This window comes from Mustelus asterias, chromosome 6, assembly GCF_964213995.1.
Source record: "Mustelus asterias chromosome 6, sMusAst1.hap1.1, whole genome shotgun sequence".
Taxonomy (NCBI): domain Eukaryota; kingdom Metazoa; phylum Chordata; class Chondrichthyes; order Carcharhiniformes; family Triakidae; genus Mustelus; species Mustelus asterias.
In genome coordinates, this window is record NC_135806.1 from 35,124,527 (window position 1) to 35,145,805 (window position 21,279).

The 21,279-nt window shown below is 45.7% G+C and overlaps 1 protein-coding gene across 1 annotated transcript in view; it reads left to right on the top strand.

Annotated features, from left to right (window-relative positions):
- The window catches only part of LOC144494647 (paladin-like), a 240,313-nt gene that overhangs the window by 16,983 nt on the left and 202,051 nt on the right, over positions 1-21,279 (top strand). The window contains exons 3-5 of the mRNA XM_078213851.1: positions 3,494-3,673; positions 15,206-15,370; positions 20,254-20,414. Coding sequence (XP_078069977.1) covers positions 3,494-3,673; positions 15,206-15,370; positions 20,254-20,414 — 506 coding nt within the window. The remainder of the gene's footprint in view (positions 1-3,493; positions 3,674-15,205; positions 15,371-20,253; positions 20,415-21,279) is intronic.

Here is a 21,279-nt window from a genome sequence, read left to right on the forward strand (position 1 = left end):
ACAGGTTTATTTGGTAGCAAATATTTGAAACATAGAAACATAGAAAAACTACAGCACAAACAGGCCCTTCGGCCCACAAGTTGTGCCGAACACGTCCCTACCTTCTAGACCTACCTATAACCCTCCATCCTATTAAGCTCCATGTACTCATCCAGGAGTTTCTTAAAAGTCCCTATTGAGTTCGCCTCCACCACCACTGACGGCAAACGATTCCACTCGCCCACCACCCTCTGTTTGAAAAACTTACCCCTAACATCTCCCCAGTACCTACCCCCCAGCACCTTAAACCTGTGTCCTCTCGTAGCAGACATTTCCACCCTGGGAAAAAGCCTCTGAGAGTCCACCCGATCTATGCCTCTCAACATCTTATATACCTCTATTAGATCTCCTCTCATCCTCCGTCTCTCCAAGGAGAAAAGACCGAGCTCCCTCAGCCTATCCTCATAAGGCATGCCACTCAATCCAGGCAACATCCTTGTAAATCTCCTCTGCACCCTTTCAATCTTTTCCACATCCTTCCTATAGTGAGGCGACCAGAACTGAGCACAGTACTCCAAGTGGGGTCTGACGAGGGTCTTATATAGCTGCATCATTATTCCCGGACTCCTAAACTCAATCCCTCGATTGATAAAGGCCAGCACACCATACGCCTTCTTAACCACCCCCTCCACCTGCGGGGCCGATTTTAGAGTCCAATGGACCCGGACCCCAAGGTCCTTCTGATCCTCTACAGTACTAAGAGTCTTTCCCTTTATATTGTACTCCTTCATCCCATTTGACCTACCAAAATGGACCACGACGCATTTATCTGGGTTGAAGTCCATCTGCCACTTGTCCGCCCAGTCTTGCATCCTACCTATGTCCCTCTGTAACTTCTGACATCCCTATTTGCTACCAAATATACCTGTTGGACTTTAACCTGGTGTTGTTAAAACTCTTACTGTGTTCACCCCAGTCCAACGCCGGCATCTCCACATCATGACTCTCTCAGGATGACAGCATTCATGCTCTCACCAATGCCACTCTATCAAAGCACTTGCTGATGCCTCTCAGCCAGCCTACCAGCCCTGGCTGCTCCTGCCTCTGCTGAATTGGTGCAGTCTGAAGCCTAACTTCTTTGATGGTCAGCAACCATCTACCAGCCCATGCTGCAGTCATTGGGATAGAACTGTGCAGGATCAATAGACCAGATAAGGGCATCCTTATACACTGTGGCTGGTTAGGCCACATTTGGAGTACTGCGTCCAATTCTGGTCGCCGCACTACCAGAAGGACGTGGAGGCGTTAGAGAGAGTGCAGAGAAGGTTTACCAGGATGTTGCCTGGTATGGAGGGTCTTAGCTATGAGGAGAGATTGGGTAAACTGGGGTTGTTCTCCCTGAAAAGACGGAGAATGAGGGGAGATCTAATAGAGGTGTACAAGATTATGAAGGGGATAGATAGGGTGAACGGTGGGAAGCTTTTTCCCAGATCAGAAGTGACGTACACGAGGGGTCACGGGCTCAAGGTGAGAGGGGCGAAGTATAACTCAGATATTAGAGGGATGTTTTTTACACAGAGGGTGGTGGGGGCCTGGAATTCGCTGCCAAGTAGGGTGGTGGAGGCAGGCACGCTGACATCGTTTAAGACTTACCTGGATAGTCACATGAGCAGCCTGGGAATGGAGGGATACAAACGATTGGTCTAGTTGGACCAAGGAGCGGCACAGGGTTGGAGGGCCGAAGGGCCTGTTTCCTGTGCTGTACTGTTCTTTGTTCTTTGTTTATTTTTATCCACAGGATAGACACTAAGGAAATTTGAAACGTAATCAGTTTTTTTGTATTATTGATGTATTGCTGGATAAATCTGTTATGTGAAGGTTATTCTGTTTGTCCTTATTGAGTAATGTAGACCAAGTGAACTTTGTAATGGAGAATGGGAAGTGGATGTTTTGTAAGGGATGGTGGGTCCATGATGGGAGTGGGAAAGTTCCTTATAGCTGAGGTAAAGCTTCACTATATGATGCCTCTTGCTCTGTCCAGTTGCAGTTGGTCCATGTGATTTCCTTTCTTCCTCCTCTACCTGCTGTTGTTTCCTCTTCCATTGTTTCCTTCACCAAATCCCACAATGTCTCCCTTACAAAGGTTCCTTTCTCTTCCTGCCAATTCTACCGAAGGCTTAAACCTGAAATGTTGACCTATTCTTCTGTTTCATTTTCTGCTCTTATTTTGGATTTCCAACCATTATGCTTTTCCTTCTACGTTTTAAAACTCTTTATCCATGAGGTGTAGCTTTGCACTTAATTCCTATCCACTCTGTCTTCAACACTGCAGCTAGGGAGTTGGGCTCTGATACGAATGTTTGCGGCGTTTGGATTCAGAGAGAGGGCTTGTGAGCAAGCCACTGTGCTTACGAAATAACATCCAACAATCCTGGCAGCAGAATCCTAGAACAAGTTTTACACAAGCTAAAATTCCCAGCTGGAGGAGATTAAACTGTAGAATTTACAGTGGCAAGCATCACTATTGGTATTCAGCCACTTCCAAAGATGCCTTAAATAAGTTTGTGATGTGGAGATGCCGGCGTTGGACTGGGGTAAATACAGTAAGAAGTCTCACAACACCAGGTTAAAGTCCAACAGATTTATTTGGTAGCAAAAGCCACTAGCTTTCGGAGCGCTGCTCCTTCATCAGGTGAGCGGGATTTCAGTTCACAAACAGGGCATATAAAGACACAAACTCAATTTACAAAATACTGGTTGGAATGCGAATCTTTACAGGTAATCAAGTCTTAAAGGTAGACAATGTGAGTGGAGAGGTTAAAGCACAGGTTAAAGAGATGTGTATTGTCTCCAGCCAGGACAGTTAGTGAAATTGTGCAAGCCCAGGCAAGTCGTGGGGGTTACAGATAGTGTGACATGAACCCAAGATCCCAGTTGAGGCCGTCCTCATGTGTGCAGAACTTGGCTATCAGTCTCTGCTCAGCGACTCTGCGCTGTCGTGTGTCATGAAGGCCGCCTTGGAGAACGCTTACCCAAAGATCAGAGGCTGAATGCCCGTGACCGCTGAAGTGTTCCCCAACATGAAGAGAACACTCTTGCCTGGTGATTGTCGAGCGGTGTTCATTCATCCGTTGTCGTAGCGTCTGCATAGCCTCCCCAATGTACCATGCCTCGGGACATCCATTCCTGCAGCGTATCAGGTAGACAACGTTGGCCGAGTTGCAAGTGTATGTACCGTGTACCGTGAGGATGGTATTCTCACGTGAGATGATGGCATCCGTATCAATGATCCGGCAACTTAAATAAGTTTCACATGATACTTTCCCATTGAGTTTATTAGCACATTAAATGTACAATTGGAAATGCAGAAGTTGAACTCCATCTTTGATTGTCCCAGAGTTATAAAGAAGATAAAAATCCTTCTGTGCATCAATTTATTAGTGAACTATTTGCAAAACTCTCCAATAGTTGGTGTGTGTTGGGTGATACAATATTTTATTGTATTTGCTTACAGGGGAAATATTTCATGGTCAAAGATCTCAACAAGAAAGTTGATGCCCTTCTTACCATGAGTAATTATGGGGCACCAAACTTTCACCAGACTCACCTTGGTTATCCAGTGTATGGCATGGGACAGCCAACAATGAAAGGATTCTGCAAAGTATTGCAAAGACTGAAGGAGGAAGGACATCAGGTGAGAAATGCATTCAGTGCTAACCAGTGCTCCTCTCTTATGTATGACTGGCACCGCAAGTGCTAGACTGAAATGAGCAGAGTCATAAATGATGAGGCAGCTGTTTTTGGCAGTGCTGTGATTATATTACGGATTGGCTGAGGGCAAACATCCAGCAGACATCTACCCTCTGCCAAGTGTCTCATCACATCTGTCTTGTCCTGGCTGGGTGCTGTTTCTCTATCCTTTGCCCATATATTTCATTATCTGTCTCAACAAGTTGGCTGTCCTTTTATTTTTGCTTAGTGCTTTTCCCCTCCTATGAACCAAGACAGATACAATATTTTCCCTAGTATACAACTTTTTAGTGATTCCACTCCTTTAAATTTGAACAATGGTGAGGTAGTCACTGGTAAGGTAGCCAAATGGATACAAAATTGGCTTGATGACAGATTTTTCAAATTGGAGCCCTGTGACCAGTGGTGTGTCTCAAGGATCGGTGCTGGGTCCACTGTTATTTGTCATTTATATTAATGATGTGGATGAAAATTTAGTAGGCATGATTAGTAAGTTTGCCGATGATACCAAGATTGGTGGCATAGTGGACAGTGAAGAAGATTATCTAGGATTGCAACAGGATCTTGATCAATTGGGCCAGTGGGCTGACGAATGGCAGATGGAGTTTAATTTAAATAAATGCGAGGTGATGCATTTTGGTCGATCGAACCAGGGCAGGATTTACTCAGTTAATGGTAGGGCCTTGGGGAGAGTTATAGAACAAAGGAATCTAGGGGTACAGGTTCATCGCTCCTTGAAAGTGGAGTCACAGGTGAACAGAATGGTGAAGAAAGCATTCAGCATGCTTGGTTTCATTGGTCAGAACATAGAATATAGGTGTTGGGACGTCTTGCTGAAGTTGTACGAGACAATGGTAAGGCCACAGTTGGAATACTGTGTACAGCTCTGGTCACCCTATTATAGAAAGGATATTATTCAACTAGAAAGAATGCAGAAAAGATTTACTAGGATGCTACCGGGACTTGAGTTATAAGGAGAGGCTGGATAGACTGGGACTTTTTTCTCTGGAACGTAGGAGGCTGAGGGGTGACCTTATAGAGGTCTATAAAATAATGAGGGGCATAGATCAGCCAGTCAACATCATTTCTCAAAGGTAGGGAAGTCTAAAACTAGAGGGCATAGGTTTAAGGTGAGAGGGGGGAGGTACAAAAGTGTCCAGAGGGGCAATGTTTTCACACAGAGGGTGGTGAGTGTCTGGAACAAGCTGCCAGAGGTAGTAGTAGAGGCAGGTACAATTTTGTCTTTTAAAAAGCGTTTAGACAGTTACATGGGTAAATGCATATGCAAAGAACAAAGACAAAGAAAATTATAGCACGGGAACAGGCCCTTCAGCCCTCCAAGCCTGCACCGACCATGCTACCCAACTTAACTAAAACCCCTTACCCTTCCGGGATCCATATCCCTCTATTCCCATCCTATTCATGTACTTGTCAAGATGCCCCTTAAAAGTCACTACCATATCCGCTTCCACTACCTCCCCCAGCAATGAGTTCCAGGCACCCACTACTCTCTGTGTAAAAAATCTGCCTTGCACATCTCCTTTAAACCTTGCCCCTTGCACCTTAAACCTATGCCCCCTAGTAATTGACTCTTCCACCCTGGAAAAAAACTTCTGACTATCCACTCTGTCCATGCCTCTCATAATCTTGGAGACTTCTATCGGGGGATAGAGGGATATGGGCCAAACGCGGGCAAATGGCACTACCTTAGGGATTAAAAAAAGGGGTGGCATGGACAAGTTGGGCCGAAGGGCCTGTTTCCATGCTGTAAACCTCTATGACTCTATGACTCTAATCATTATCACTGTAAGTAGATAATTACATTTTCCATATCGTTGATGAGTCTCAGTTCTAGCATAAGACCAAAGCTGAATTGACAATTTCGGGCAAAATGTTTATATAATGTTTAGCAGGTGGGCAGAGAAAATTCACTACAGAGGGGTACAATGAAGTAAAAATGGAAAATATACTTAAGGTGGAATTGGCCAGGTCTCATAAACACCAACAATGTTATTCTGCTGATATCAGTGAATTTGAATGTTTTAGGGCTTTTTCAGATCATATTGACAATGAGTAGATTTTGTTGTAGCCTGCAATAATAGTTTGTGGTTTGATTATTGATTATTGACAGCTGTACATTCACCAGTTTAAACCCCAACCTCTGAAATTCCTCTCTATGTCTCATCCTCCCTCTTCCATTATGCTGGCCCTCAAAATTGACCTCTTTGACCAAGCTGCTTGTTACATGCCTCATCGCTCCTTATATGTCTCGCTGTCAAATTATTTCTGAGACTGTATGAAATACAATGGGACATTTTACAGCATTAATGATGCCATATAAATACAAATTCTTGATGTTTTACCTGGCAGGGTTACCTTCTGTACTTTACTCCTAGAAGCAATTATCACCGGTAATAGTAATTCCTCTAATTAAAAATTTACAATCAAGTGATTAAATGTCAAGGAGCAGAGGATCTCAAATTGCCCTGCTGATAGCTTACCTAGTGGCCTGAGCTCACTGACTGGCCATTGCAGGCCATGATTTAAATCACTCGTGATCATTGCCTGCTCATTGCAACCAATAAACTGACTGAGAACTAAGCTAAGGCCAAGGGTTTGTAGGATGGTGATTCTTTTGCAGAAACTCATTGAACTTTTTGGTTGAAAGCTCTTTCCTTGGCAGCCACTCCATTTATGTCAAACACATCAGTTCAGCTTGGATAATTACACATTGTTTAACACGGTGACCATGACCCCATCAACTATGACATCCATTAGATGTGAAAATATGTTTTTTTGAACCATTTTCAAACTTTACCATAATAAATGCAAATTACTGCAGATGAATCATAGAATCATAGAAACCCGACAGTGCAGAAAGAGGCCATTTGGCCCATCGAGTCTGCACCGACCACAATCCCACACAGGCCCTACCCCCATATCCCTACATATTTACCCATTAATCCCTCTAACCTATTCATCTCAGGACACTGTTTCTGATCTATTTATTTGGCGAGTCCAAATGCACTTAGGAAAAAAACAGTAAAAACCATCTCTCGCCTGTCGGGGGAGGGGACATGGCTTAAATCATCCAGAAGCCGGCAACTCGGTTGGTCTCGGTTGGGACTCAATGGTCAGAGGTACGGACAGGAGGTTCTGTGGTCGGGACAGAGACTCCCGCATGGTTTGTTGCCTCCCAGGTGCCAAGGTCAGCGATCACGTGCACAGCGTTCTAAAGTGGGAGGGTGATCAGCCAGATGTCGTGGTACATATCGGTACAAATGACGTAGGAAGGAAGAGTGAGGAGGTCCTAAAGAGTGAGTACAAAGAGCTTGGAAGGAAGTTAAAAAGCAGGACCCCGAGGGTAGTAATCTCAGGATTGCGACCTGAGCCACATGCCAGTGAGGGCAGGAGTAGAATGCTTGGGCGGATGAACACGTGGCTGAGGGACTGGTGCAGGGGGCAGGGTTTCCAATTCTTGGATCATTGGGACCTCTTCTGGGGCAGGTGGGACCTGTACAAGAGAGATGGGTTACACCTAAACTACAAGGGGACCAATATACTTGCAGGGAGATTTGCTAGTGTTATTGGGGAGCGTTTAAACTAGATTTGCAGGGGGATGGGAACCAGAGTGCCAGAGCAGATAGTGGAGCAGGGGTAAAAAGACAGCTTAGTTCGATAATCTTTTGAGGTGTGTCTATTACAATGCCAGGAGTATTGTGGGGAAGGCAGATGAGCTGAAGGCATGGATAGACACATGGAAATATGACATTATAGCCATTAGGGAAACTTGGCTACAGGAGGGGCAGGACTGGCAGCTCAATGTTCCAGGGTTCCAATGTTTCAGGCGGGATAGAGGCAGAGGGATAAAAGGTGGGGGGGTGGCATTGTTGGTCAGGGAAAATGTTACAGCGGTACTCAGGCAGGATAGATTAGGGAGCTTGTCTACAGAGGCCCTATGGGTGGAGCTGAGAAACAGGGAAGGTATGACCACATTAATGGGGTTGTATTATAGACCACCCAATAGTCAGCGAGAATTGGAGGAGCAAATCAGCGGAGAGACAGCTGACAACTGCAAGAAACACAAAGTTGTGATAGTAGGGGATTTTAATTTTCCACATATAGATTGGGACTCGCATACTGTTAAAGGTTTAGACGGGATAGAGTTTGTAAAATGTGTTCAGGAGAATTTTCTACATCAGTATATAGAGGTGCCAACTAGAGAGGATGCGATATTGGATCTCCTATTGGGAAATGAGTTAGGGCAGGTGATGGATGTGAGTGTGAGGGAACACTTTGGATCCAGTGATCATAATGCCATTAGTTTCAACCTGATCATGGATCTGGTCCTCGGGTTGAAGTTCTGAACTGGAAAAAGGCCAAATTTGATGAAATGAGAAGGGATCTGGGAAGTGTGGATTGGCACAGGCTGTTCTCTGGTAAGGATGTAAATGGAAAGTGGGAGGCCTTCAAAGGAGAAATTTTGAGAGTGCAGAGTTTGTATGTTCCTGTCAGGATTAAAGGCAAAGTAAATAGGAATAAGGAACCTTGGTTCTCGAGGGAGATTGTAACACTGATTAAGAGGAAGAGAGAGTTGTATGAAATGTACAGGCAGCAAGGAACAAATCAGATGCTCGAGGAGTATAAAAAGTGCAAGAAGCTACTTAAGAGGGAAATCAGGAGGGCTAAAACAAGACATGAGGTTGCTTTGGCAGACAGAGTGAAGGAAAATCCAAAGAGCTTCTATGGGTATGTTAGGAGCAAAAGGATAGTGAGGGATAAAATTGGTCCTCTTGAAGACCAGAGTGGTAGACTGTGTATGGATCCAAAAGAGATGGGGGAGATACTAAATGGTTTTTTTGCATCCGTATTTACTGAGGAAACGGGCATGGACTCTACGGAAATAGGGCAAACAGGTAGGGAGGTCATGGAACCTTTACAGATCAAAGGGGAGGAGGTGTTCGCTGTCTTGAGGCAAATCAGAGTGGATAAATCCCCAGGACCAGACAGGGTATTCCCACGGACCTTGAGGGAAGCTAGTGTTGAACCTGCAGGGGCCCTGGCAGACATATTTAAAATGTCAGTATTCACGGGGGAGGTGCCGGATGATTGGAGGGTGGCTCATGTTGTTCCGTTGTTTAAAAAAGGTTCCAAAAGAAATCCGGGAAATTATCGGCCAGTAAGTTTGACGTCGGGGTGGGCAAGTTATTAGAAGGTGTGATAAGGGATAGGATCTACAAATATTTGGATAGACAGGGACTTATTAGGGAGAGTCAACATGGCTTTGTGCGTGGTAGGTCATGTTTGACCAATCTATTAGAGTTTTTCGAGGAGGTTACCAGGAAAGTGGATGAAGGGAAGGCGGTGGATGTTGTCTACCTGGATTTCAGCAAGGCCTTTGACAAGGTCCCTCATGGGAGGTTAGTTAGGCAGGTTCAGTCGCTAGGTATACATGGGGAGGTAGTAAATTGGATTAGACACTGGCTCAATGGAAGAAGCCAGAGAGTGGTTGTGGAGGATTGCTTCTCTGAGTGGAGGCCTGTGACTAGTGGTGTGCCTCAGGGATCGGTGTTGGGTCCATTGTTGTTTGTCATCTATATCAATGATCTGGATGATAATGTGGTAAATTGGATCAGCAAGTTTGCTGATGATACAAAGATTGGAGGTGTAGTGGACAGTGAGGAAGGTTTTCAAAGCTTGCAGAGGGATTTGGACCAACTAGAAAAATGGGCTAAAAAATGGCAAATGGAATTTAACGCAGACAAGTGTGAGATATGGCACATTGGAAGGACAAACCAAAGTAGAACGTACAGGGTAAATGGTAGGACTCTGAAGAGTGCAGTTGAACAGAGGGATCTGGGAATACAGGTACAGAATTCCCTAAAAGTGACGTCACAGGTGGATAGGGTGGTAAAGAGTGCCTTTGGTACATTGGCCTTTGTAAATCGGAGTATCGAGTATAAAAGTTGGAGTGTTATGGTAAGGTTATATAAGGCATTGGTGAGGCCGAATTTAGAGTATTGTGTACAGTTTTGGTCACCTAATTACAGGAAGGATGTAAATAAGGTTGAAAGAGTGCAGAGAAGGTTCACAAGGATGTTGCCGGGACTTGAGAAGCTGGGTTACAGAGAGAGATTGATTAGGTTGGGACTTTATTCCCTGGAGCGTAGAAGATTGAGGGGAGATTTGATAGAGGTGTATAAGATTTTGATGGGTATAGATAGAGTGAATGAAAGCAGGCTTTTTCCGCTGAGGCTAGGGGAGAAAAAAACCAGAGGGCATGGGTTAAGGGTGAAAGGAGAAAAGTTTAAAGGGAATATTAGGGGGGGCTTCTTCACGCAGAGAGTGGTGGGAGTGTGGAATGAGCTGCCGGATAAAGTGGTAAATGCGGGGTCACTTTTAACATTTAAGAAAAACTTGGACGGGTTCATGGATGAGAGGGGTGTGGAGGGATATGGTCCAAGTGCAGGTCAGTGGGACTAGGCAAAAAATGGTTCGGCACAGACAAGAAGGGCCAAAAGGCCTATTTCTGAGCTGTAATTTTCTATGGTCCTATGGTTCTATGGTTTGGAGGCCCCAAATGCGCATATGCGCAGAAAGCACCAAAATGACCTCCCCCCCCACCCCCCAAACAAACCCCCCTGCACCCCACCCTCGCACACTCTCTCTCTCGTACCCCCCGATTGCAGAATGAGCCTTTCCTCCTCATCCGATTGAATGTGCACACTCTCCCTCTTCCCCATGTCCCCAATGAGTGTCTCTCACTCTCACCTTCTCCCCTCATGTCACTGATGACTGTCTTATGCTCCGCCCTCTCCCCTCCCATTTGCAGAGTCTTCCTGTCACCCCTCCCATCACCATAGTAGCATATTCCTCCCCTCCTCTCTCGCTCTCCCCTCCCCCACCCCCTCCATCTCCATCACCACATCTACAAGTGTTGCCTTGGCTTCCTCCTCAGTAGAACAAAGCAAGCTGCATGTAATCTTGCTGGAATGCCCCAACAACCATGATACTTGTCCAAACTGCTTGCAGCTGAACTGTCTTAACAAGGACGACCTGTATATAAGCTCCAAGGATGGACAGGCAGGCAGGGCAGGAAGGTGGCTTCCAGAAGGATAGCACCCAGATTCTCGGAGGGAGAGCTGGCACGGTGACTGGATGCGGTAGAGGAGAGATACTTTATTCCCCCTGGATGGGCGTCGAGCCAGAGAAAGGGAAGACAGACGGGCCTGGGAGGCAGTCACTGGCACGGAGAACCGACCACCAATGCAGAAAAATACTGAAAGACCTCATTTGGGCAGCAAGGGTGAGTGCAAATCCTGTTCTGGTATCGTTCCCCTACGTGATCCCTGCTGTATGGATCCCCCTCCAACACCCTGCAGGCTTCCAGCTTCTGACCTCCTAGCACCTGCCCCCGACCCCGGAGTCAACCCTCGAGTCTCCACACAACCCCTGCCTTCTGAGGCCCACCCCCTGACACCCTGCTGGCTTCCTGCTATCAGCATTTACATGCCTCCTTCTGTCCCCACAGGAGAAGAATGCCCATAATCAACAGGAGTGGCAGAAGACAGGGTGGTGTGCCCAATCTAAGAATCCTCATGCCCTTTGAAGAGCGTGCACTGGATCTGGAGGGGGAGGATGACGACTGTACCATCAGTGACAGCCAGGTCGGGCTGTGCCACAGACGTGAGCACCTGCTAGTCCTCCAAATGTTTGAGTTATCTCAATTACCTTGCATGCAGCCCAGATTGCTGTCCCTCTCTTGCACTCAACCGTGTGTCCTGTGTTGCAGGAAACAACCCTGATGCACTGGGCCCATTTGGCATCACCCCCCCCCCCCTCCCCGCCCCACCGCCCCCCCCACCGCCCCCGACCCCGCTGCTCCCGCCGAGACTCCTCAAGTCAGCTCGGAAGACATCTCGGAGGAAGGGCAAGAAGAAACCTCCAAGGCCAGCACCAGTTTCTCGACACAGACTTCCACATCACAGTTCACCTTCCTAGACTCTCACATCGGCAGGTCAAATTAGTGGTGAGGCTTCTGGGTCACTCTGTGGTGTGCACAACACATCCCACATCCATTGATGTACATTGGGTGGAGGAGAGAATGTCTGAGGCCTCTGGCTTGCGGAGCCTGCTGGAGGTGAGTACTCAGCTAGCCCCATGCCAGATGTTGTGATCTGTGATACTTCTCCCTCAGCTGCTGGAGATGCAGCAACAGAGCCCGGGAATACAAAGGGGCTGACAACCACACTGGACCAACTGTAAGGCTGTTGGGAGGAGCCCTAAAACTTTCAGATGGATCAGCTATTGCCGGGTATTGCGTGGTACCCAGGCCAACATTGCAAGGGTGTCATCCATGGTGGAAAGTCTGGGGAAATTATCGCCATGAGTGGCAGGGTCCAAGCCATGGTCGAGTCACAGCAGGCCACAGCTGAGGCACTCGGGAGACTTACTGAGATTCTGTGGCCCATGGCTGAGAGGCTTGACAGGTTGCAGGAGATGCAGCAGGACAGCACTGAGACACAGCGGGCTATGGCCGCAACACTTGAGAGCATGGCCCACTCACAGCAGGGCATGGCTAAAGGGCTGCAGAATGTGGCCCAGTCTCAGAGGCAGTTGCTGCTGCCATCGACAGTGGCCCCAGGCTCAGGGAACCATCGCAGAGGGCTCGACCACTATGGCGCGAATGCAGGTGGCCCTCCAGGACTGGCAGAGCCAGGTGACGCCAGAGCTTTTGGAGCTCAGTCCAGAAGCTCCACCATCCATGGAATGAGCCAGGGACCCATTGACACCCCAAGGGAGGAGGAAGAGCTGCAGCTTGTGCTAGGCCTTCTACCCAGGAGACAGCAGCCGTCGCTACTCCTTCTGACTCCTCCCCTCCCCTCCATTCCTGATTCTGGTGCAGCTCAGGGGCAGCGGGATGAACAGGGTGACAAGGATACATCTATGACACCAGAAAGCCAGCCTGGGCCCTCCAGGTCCCAGCCCTGCAGGGGACATCCGCCAAAGGCATCACAGGTCACGAGGCACAGAACGCAGCTGACCGCCTCCTCCTCTGTACATCCTGGGGACACCCTGAGATGTAGTGGGAGGCCACATAAGATTAAGAAGTTGTAGGGTCACCAAGAGGGCACGGGTGAAGGAGTGTACCAACTAGATTGAGGGAATTGGGTACAGTTAGGTTTCATGAGCACATGTTAAATACGATCACATTGAGTTATTGCACACTTAATGACAATAATAAATGTAATTGCACCCGATTATCCTCCAGCAGGCATTACCATATGCTAACCTTAGCTGGAGGGGATGTGAATGTTGTTGTGCAAGGGGGAGGGCCCTCGGCACCCCGCTACTGCGATCCCAAATTCAGGCGCATGTTACTTACCTGTCACTGTACTTACAATCGAGGCGCTTGAAACCATCAGTGCCAGTTCCAGGTGCCATGCAGGGCCTCTGAGTCACTGAAGCTGCCATGGCATCCCTAGAACCAAGCAGACACTGGATACCCCCCTTCCCACAATGTCCGGAGGCCCTACAGCGGCAGCTGGTGTTCCCTGACCCCCACCCAGATGTGGGCCCAGGTGCCAACATGCATGCAGAGTTCAGGTAGGAGTCAGACTTGTTTGCACCAGGACACCATCACATTGTGCTGTAAACCGAGTTGTTATCACCGTCCTACCTACAACAGGAGCTTGCTAACACAGCCCAGCCAGGCCCATCACACTGGTGTTACCATGGCATGGGAGAGTGATTAAAGTTATCGGGGGGAGGGAGGGCGGGGAATTGGTTTCCACCTGTTGCAACACACTAGTATGAGAACCTGGTATGGGGCTGCACAAAGGCACAGCGGTTAGCACTGCTGCCTCACAGCGCCAGAGACCTGGGTTCAATTCCGGCCTTGGGTGACTGTCTGTGTGGAGTCTGCACGCTCCCCCTGTGTCTGCATGGGTTTCCTCCGGGTGCTCCGCTTTCCACCCACAGTCCGAAAGACGTGCTGGATAGGTGCATTGGCTATGCTAAATTCTCCTTCAGTGTACCTGAACAGGCGCTGGAGTGTGGCGACTGGGGGATTTTCACAGTAACTTCAATGCAGTATTAATGTGAGGGATGATGAGATGAAGCCTTTACAGACAGAACCACATTCTTTGGAACAATGAAACCACAGAATGTACAGAAGTACTTATCAATGGAAGTTACTAACAATAAGGTTCTCAGAGCCCCTTTATGAATAAGGTTATTTACACTGTCCAGATAAGACAGGTCTTCGCAGACCTTTGTAGCGAAGCATCAGGGGTTGCTAGGAATAGAGGAAGAAGCATCAGCAATAGGGAGAAGAAGCATCCGGATTCTATGGACCATTGAAATCCCACGATGTCAGAGAATAGAATACAATTGGCTAAAGTATATGACAGGTATTAACAATGATTGATTTGTACTGAAAATGACTGATTCATAACGAATGGAAGGCAGGAAAAAGTAAGCTTGAGAAATGTATAATTGATCTGTCCGAAGCTTTGTTACCTCAGAATGGTATTGGAATATTTCAAGGCCTTCTCTTCTAGAGAGGCATTGGACTGCCCAGTGCTCAATCTCTCATTAGTCATTGGTCAAATAAAGATACGTCCTTAACTGGGACACTGGCTTTCGTGAGTCTTTGTATTGGCTGAAGTCTTTGGCGATACCTAACCTCCAGAGAACTCCACAACAACCCCTTAAACTCCCCTATTGTATCTGCCTGCACCAGCACTCCTGACAGCGTGTACCAGATACCTACACTCTCTGTATAAAAAAACTTACCGCTCACATCTCCTTTGAACTTTCCCCTCTCATCTTAAGTGCATGCCCACTAATATTCGACAATTCAACTCTAGGACAAAGATTCTGACTGCCAACCCTATCCACGCCTCTCATAATTTTATAGACTTATATCAGGTCTCCTCTCAGCCTCCGCTGCTCCAGAGAAAACAACCCTAGTTTGTCCAGCCTCTCCCTATAGCTTATACCCTCTAATCCAGGCAGCATCCTGGTAAACCTCTTCTGCACCCTCTCCAAATCCTCTACATCCTTCCTGTAATGAGAGGTGACCAGAATTGAAAGAAATACTCTAACCAGCGTAACTAAAATTTTATAAAGCTGCAACATGAAAAGGGTTAGGAAGAAAGAGCAGCAAAGAGAAACTGATTAGGTCATTTTTTACAAAGAACTGGCATAAGCATGATGGGCCCAATATTTCTGCTCCCAATATTTTTATGGACGAATGACAGCTTATGACCTACTCACTGGACAACATGGAAATTTGATGAGCTGGAGACTAAATGTAGAATTATTTTGCCAAAAGCTCCAGATTGTTTAACTGAAAGTTCTTTACGTGTGATATTGTTGAATGAATACTCTTTAAGACTTGAATATATATTTATAATAAATAATTTTCTTCACATTCATCTAAAATGCCTTTTTCCAAACCTTCAAACTCCAGGAAATCATTTGCTTCAATGTTCGAGAGGAACCTGTCATTTTGTTTCACCAAGATAATGATTTTATTCCTTACACCCCACGTGATCGCAGTGACCTGCAGGAAAATCTCTATAGCCTGACTACAAGAAGTCAAGTGGAAAATCTGGAATTAATCATTAAAAAGGAGGTATGAGATTTTCCAAAGTTCTCCAAAGTTTACTAAGTGTCACTTAATATCTGTCAGTTACGTTGATTGTGCAATTGTTAATTGAATTTAATTACTGTTTGGTTATCAGTAAAGTGAAGCTTTTAAAGCTTTTACGATTAATTGCATCTTGTTGCTCTAGTGGGACACAATCTCTAATTGTGGACTTGGTCTATACTGCGATGATCACTGTACTACTTCTGAAATCTGAAATGTAATTTGTTATTAATTTGTGGTATGTGGATGTTGCTGGCAAGGCCGATATTTATAATTCATCCCTGGTTGCCTTGAGAAAGTAGTGTTGGACCGGCTTCTTGAATCGCTGCAGCCATTCGGTGGCACGGTAGCACAGTGGTTAGCACTGCTGCTTCACAGCTCCAGGGTCCCGGGTTCGATTCCTGGCTTGGGTCACTGTCTGTGTGGAGTTTGCACATTCTCCTCGTGTCTGTTTGGGTTTCCTCCGGGTGCTCCGGTTTCCTCCCACAGTCCAAAGATGTGCGGGTTAGGTTGATTGGCCAGGTTAAAAATTGCCCATTAGAGTCCTGGGATGTGTAGGTTAGAGGGATTAGCGGGTAAATATGTGGGGGTAGGGCCTGGGTGGGATTGTGGTGGTGCAGACTCGATGGGCCGAATGGCCTCCTTCTGCACTGTAGGGTTTCTATGATTCTTTATTGCAGTTTGTTACAACTCTGTGGCTTTTGAAGTCACTTCAGATGGCAATTAAGAGTCAGTCACATGAACTGGAATCATATATAGGCCAGAGCTGATAAGATGAGCAGGCTTCCTTCCCTAATGGACATTGGTTGGAATGTAGGAACAGGAATAGGTCATTTAGCCCCTTGTACCTTCCTGCTGACCTGTCATCCAACTCCATAAGGCTGCCTTTGCCCCATATCTTAATCCATTTGGTTAACGAAAACCTAACTCACCTGGTTAGGTTGATTGGCCTTGCTAAATTGCCCCTGAGAGTCCCAGAATGTGGAGGTTAGAGGGATTAATGGGGTAAATATGTGGGGTTACGGGAATAGGGCCTGGGTGGGATTGTGGTTGGTGCAGACTCGATGGGCTGAATGACCTCCTTCTGCACTGTAGAGATTCTATGATTTAAAACTTGATGTAGCTTCAGTTGCTGTTTGCAATGTTTGATTCCCCAAACTTCCATCAATCTTTAGAACATAGAACATAGAACAGTACAGCACAGTACAGGCCCTTCGGCCCTCGAAGTTGTGCCGAACCTTTTCCGAAACCAAGATCAAGCTATCCCACTCCCTATCATTCTAGTGTGCGCCATGTGCCTGTCCAATAACCGCTTGAAAGTTCCTAAAGTGTCCGACTCCACTATCACAGCAGGCAGTCCATTCCACACCCCAACCACTCTGAGTAAAGAACCTACCTCGTACATCCCTTCTATATCTTCCACCACGAACCTTATAGTTATGTCCCCTAGTAACAGCTACATCCACCCGAGGAAATAATCTCTGAATGTCCACTCTATCTATCCCCCTCATCATCTTATAAACCTCTATTAAGTAGCCTCTCATCCTCCTCCACTCTGAAGAGAAAAGCCCTAGCTCCCTCAACCTTTCCTCATAAGACCTACCCTCCAAACCAGGCAGCATCCTGGTAAATCTCCTTTGCACTCTTTCCACATCCATCTTATAGTGAGGTGACCAGAACTGCACACAATATTCCAAATGTGGTCTCACCAAGGTCCTGTACAGTTGCAGCATAACCCCACGGCTCTTAAACTCAAACCCCTTGTTAATAAACGCTAACACACTATAGGCCTTCTTCACGGCTCTATACACTTGAGTGGCAACGTTCAGAGATCTGTGGATATGAACCCCAAGATCTCTCTGTTCCTCCACATTCCTCAGAACCCTGCTGTTGACCCTGTAATCCGCATTCAAATTTGTCCTACCAAAATGAATCACCTCACATTTATCAGGGTTAAACTCCATCTGCCATTTTTCGGCCCAGCTCTGCATCCTATCAATGTCTCTTTGCAGCCTACAACAGCCCTCCACCTCATCCACTACTCCACCAATTTTGGTGTCATCAGCAAATTTACTTATCCACCCTTCAGCCCCCTCTTCCAAGTCATTTATAAAAATCACAAATAGCAGAGGACCCAGCACTGACCCTTGTGGTACACCGCTGGTAACTGGTCTCCAGTCTGAAAATGTTCCATCCACCACCACCCTCTGTCTTCTATGAGATAGCCAGTTACTTATCCAATCGGCCAAATTTCCCTCTATCCCACACCTCCTTACTTTCTTCATGAGCCTACCATGGGGGACCTTATCAAACGCCTTACTAAAATCCATGTATATGACATCAACTGCTCTACCTTCATCGACACACTTAGTTACCTCCTCAAAGAATTCAATCAAATTTGTGAGGCAACACTTTACTTCATGAATCCGTGTTGACTAGCCTGGATTAAGCTGCATTTTTCCAAATGGTCATAAATCCTATCCCTCAGGACCTTTTCCATTAACTTACCGACCACCAAAGTAAGACTAACCGGCCTATAATTACCAGGGTCATTCCTATTTCCTTTCTTGACCAGAGGAACAACATTCGCCACTCTCCAGTCCTTTGGCACTATCCCCGTGGACAGTGAGGACCCAAAGATCAAAGCCAAAGGCTCTGCAATCTCATCCCTTGCCTCCCAAAGAATAATAGGATATATCTCATCTGGTCCAGGGGACTTATCGACCTTTAGGTTTTTCAAAATTGCTAATACATCTTCCCTCAGAACATCTGCCTCTTCCAGCCTATCAGCCTGTATCACACTCTCATCATCAAAAACATGGCCCCTCTCCTTGGTGAACACTGAAGAAAAGTATTCATTCATCACCTCTCCTATCTCTTCTGACTCTATACACATGTGTGTGAAGAAGTGTATCCTAAATTTACTCCCGAAAGGTATTGCTCTAATTTTTACACTATATTTCCTGACCTAGGGCTGGAATTTGGCTACGTAGGCAGGTAGCTCAAGGTAGCAAATCTCCCAGTTTGCTGGGCCTTGGTAAAAAATGTTCCAAATTTTGAGGTTTTCACTCCAAGGAAGTGGGTATGGGGCAGGTGTGGGATGCAGTTGGGCCTGCCAAAACCAGAAATACATGTTAGTAGGACATGGTGGGGTGGGTGCATGACTACACAGGCAGATTAGAAGGCCCATCATTGTCATGGTTGTATTAGAAGATCTTATGTTCTCTAGTCCTTAGCCCAACATCCCTTTATGCCTCCCCCAAGGGCCTTTATATCCCTCCTCCAACTCACTGCAGTTCATGCTTCTCACCCACCGCTATGGCCCCTCATAGCCCCATGCCAACTCAATGCCAATTTATCCAGTATCCACCATGAGTAAATATCAGGATCCATTAGAAGATGAAAAAAATTAAACTTCAGAAAATCAAATAGAGCTTTCACAGAGATTTGAGAGTGAAACAAACACCCTCTCATGAAAACAATAAAGCTTATAAAAAACAAACTTCTTCTCATATTCCTAATCATTTAATAGCCTCTTAGAATTGTAAATCAAACTGCGAAATTTGAACATTCCTGCTGAGATAATTGTAGCTTTTGCAATCCTGTCAAGCATTCACAATGAACAGCGCTTAGGGGAATGTCAACAAAGAACCTTATTGAACTGCTAGAACAAATTCTACACCAATTGTCTTGCCAATCAAAACAGGCCAGCAGAATTTTTTTAAATAATCATTGACAGTTGTAGCCAGTTTTGTTTTACAGTATTTCAAATGGGGGATATTTAAAAAATGCTTCAGATTATGATGGTTAAACACATTATCTGTCTTTCAAGAATGTTTATGTTTTTCTATCAATTTGTGATTCCAACACTGTGATTTAAGGTTCTTGGAACTACCAAAATGAGCTCTGTTTGAACTCAGCACAAGGCTTAAATGGTTCTACTCTGAGTATAGATTTCCTGCCTACATGAACCACATCTCAGTCCCTTTCCTATGCCAGCAGAAAATTGGATTTGTTGGAAATGGGAATGGTACTTCCATATCTGGATCCTCCATGCTATTTGTAAAGATCTGTGGAGTCTTCCTGACTCTGAAGAAATCCAGCCCATAGACTCCCTGATCAGTGAAAATAGTTCTTTACCATAACATCTTGAATATTTTGATTAAAATCACACCATTGAGCACTAAATTCTAGAGAATACAACAGTGGTTTGTGTAATCTTTCCTCATAATATAACACTTGAAATCCAGGTATCAATCATGTAAACTTATGCAGCACTCCCTCCAAGGCATATGTCCTTCTGAAGTTGTGGGGCCCAGAACTGCATTACTCCATGTGTGGTCTAAACAGACCTTTGTTTAGCTGAAACATAATAGGTGGAAATTTCTGCACTTACACCAGTACAACCACACTTGGTGTGAAACACCTGACACTTAGCAGGTAGGGCAATCTATGTACAATGGATCAGTTAATGTACTGCTGGCTCAGGCTCAGCTAGGATTGGAAACATAGAGAAATAGGAGTATCTACCTGTGCACTGTTTGCGATTCAGAACCATTTGAAAAAATGGGAATCTCATGACTATTATTGCTCATGAAGAGAAAATTTGAGTGAAGACTCAGAGTCAGGGAAAGGCTGGGAAGTTGAGAGAGTCAAAAGTAGGGGTACCCCAGGCAATGTGCCAAGTTCATCACACAGCCTGAGGCAGCAACCAGACTTTGGACTGAGGAGGATCCAGCGACAAATAGAATTGATAATGCCATGAAGGAAATATATTATAATTCTCTACCTTGTAGAGGAAACCTAGGTCTGAACCCTTGGAAAATCCATACAAGGCAAAGTAATGTTTCCTTTTCTGATACATTTAGCTGATGGATTTTGCCGCATTGAGCAACAAAACTTACTTTGTATATGATGGTACTGAGCAATTTGTCGCAGAGGCATTCCCAAGGACAATTGAGAATGAAGATGATGTTCGTATCTCAGAAGAGATCTATAGATGCCACACCTTTATGATGCCTTCCTTCAGGTAGTTTTTTTAATTTGTATTTTGGATACAATGTTTGAGATTCACCTCCAACTGACTCAACCTTTCTTACCTTTTCCCTGACATTTTCTGCTGCTACTGTTATGGGTTCTTCACCAGTTTGCAGCTTTTGCATTGTTTAACTACAGCGTCCTCCTCCAATGTCTCTATTCTGTCATACAACTATGTCGGGCTGCCCTCTCTTGATTTTGTTTTAATCTGCTGAATCATGACCAGATAATCAGCCACAGTGAGCTCTCTTCCTGCTCCCGCACTCTCTCTGTCGTCCCCCAAGATTCTATCCTGGGCTCCTCCTGTTTCTTGTCTTCATGCTGCCTCTGCAACATCATCTGTAAACAGAACATTGTGTTCCACTTATATGACACCCCACTTTACTGCACTACCACCTCTTTCAACTGTCCAAGGTCTCTGATTTGTCATGCTGCTTGTCTAGTCCTGGATGAGCAGAAATTTCATAGAATAACACCAAATAAACAGTATACAAACAGACCATTCAGCCCAGTCCAGTCCATGCTGGCATTGATGCTCCACTTGAATCTCCTCAGATCCTATCTTATCCACCTCTATCAGCATAATCTTCAAAACTCCTCTGCATCATATGCTTATCAAGTCTCCCCTTAAATGCATCTGAACTATTAATTTCAACCACTCCCTGTATAGCAAGTTCCAATCACTCATCTACTCTGGGTAAAAATCTTTCTTCTAAATTTCCTATTTCATTCCTTAGTGATTACATAGAACATAGAACATAGAAAGCCACAGCACAAACAGGCCCTTCGGCCCACAAGTTGCGCCAATCACATCCCCACCTCTAGGCCTATCTATAGCCCTCAATCCCATTAAATCC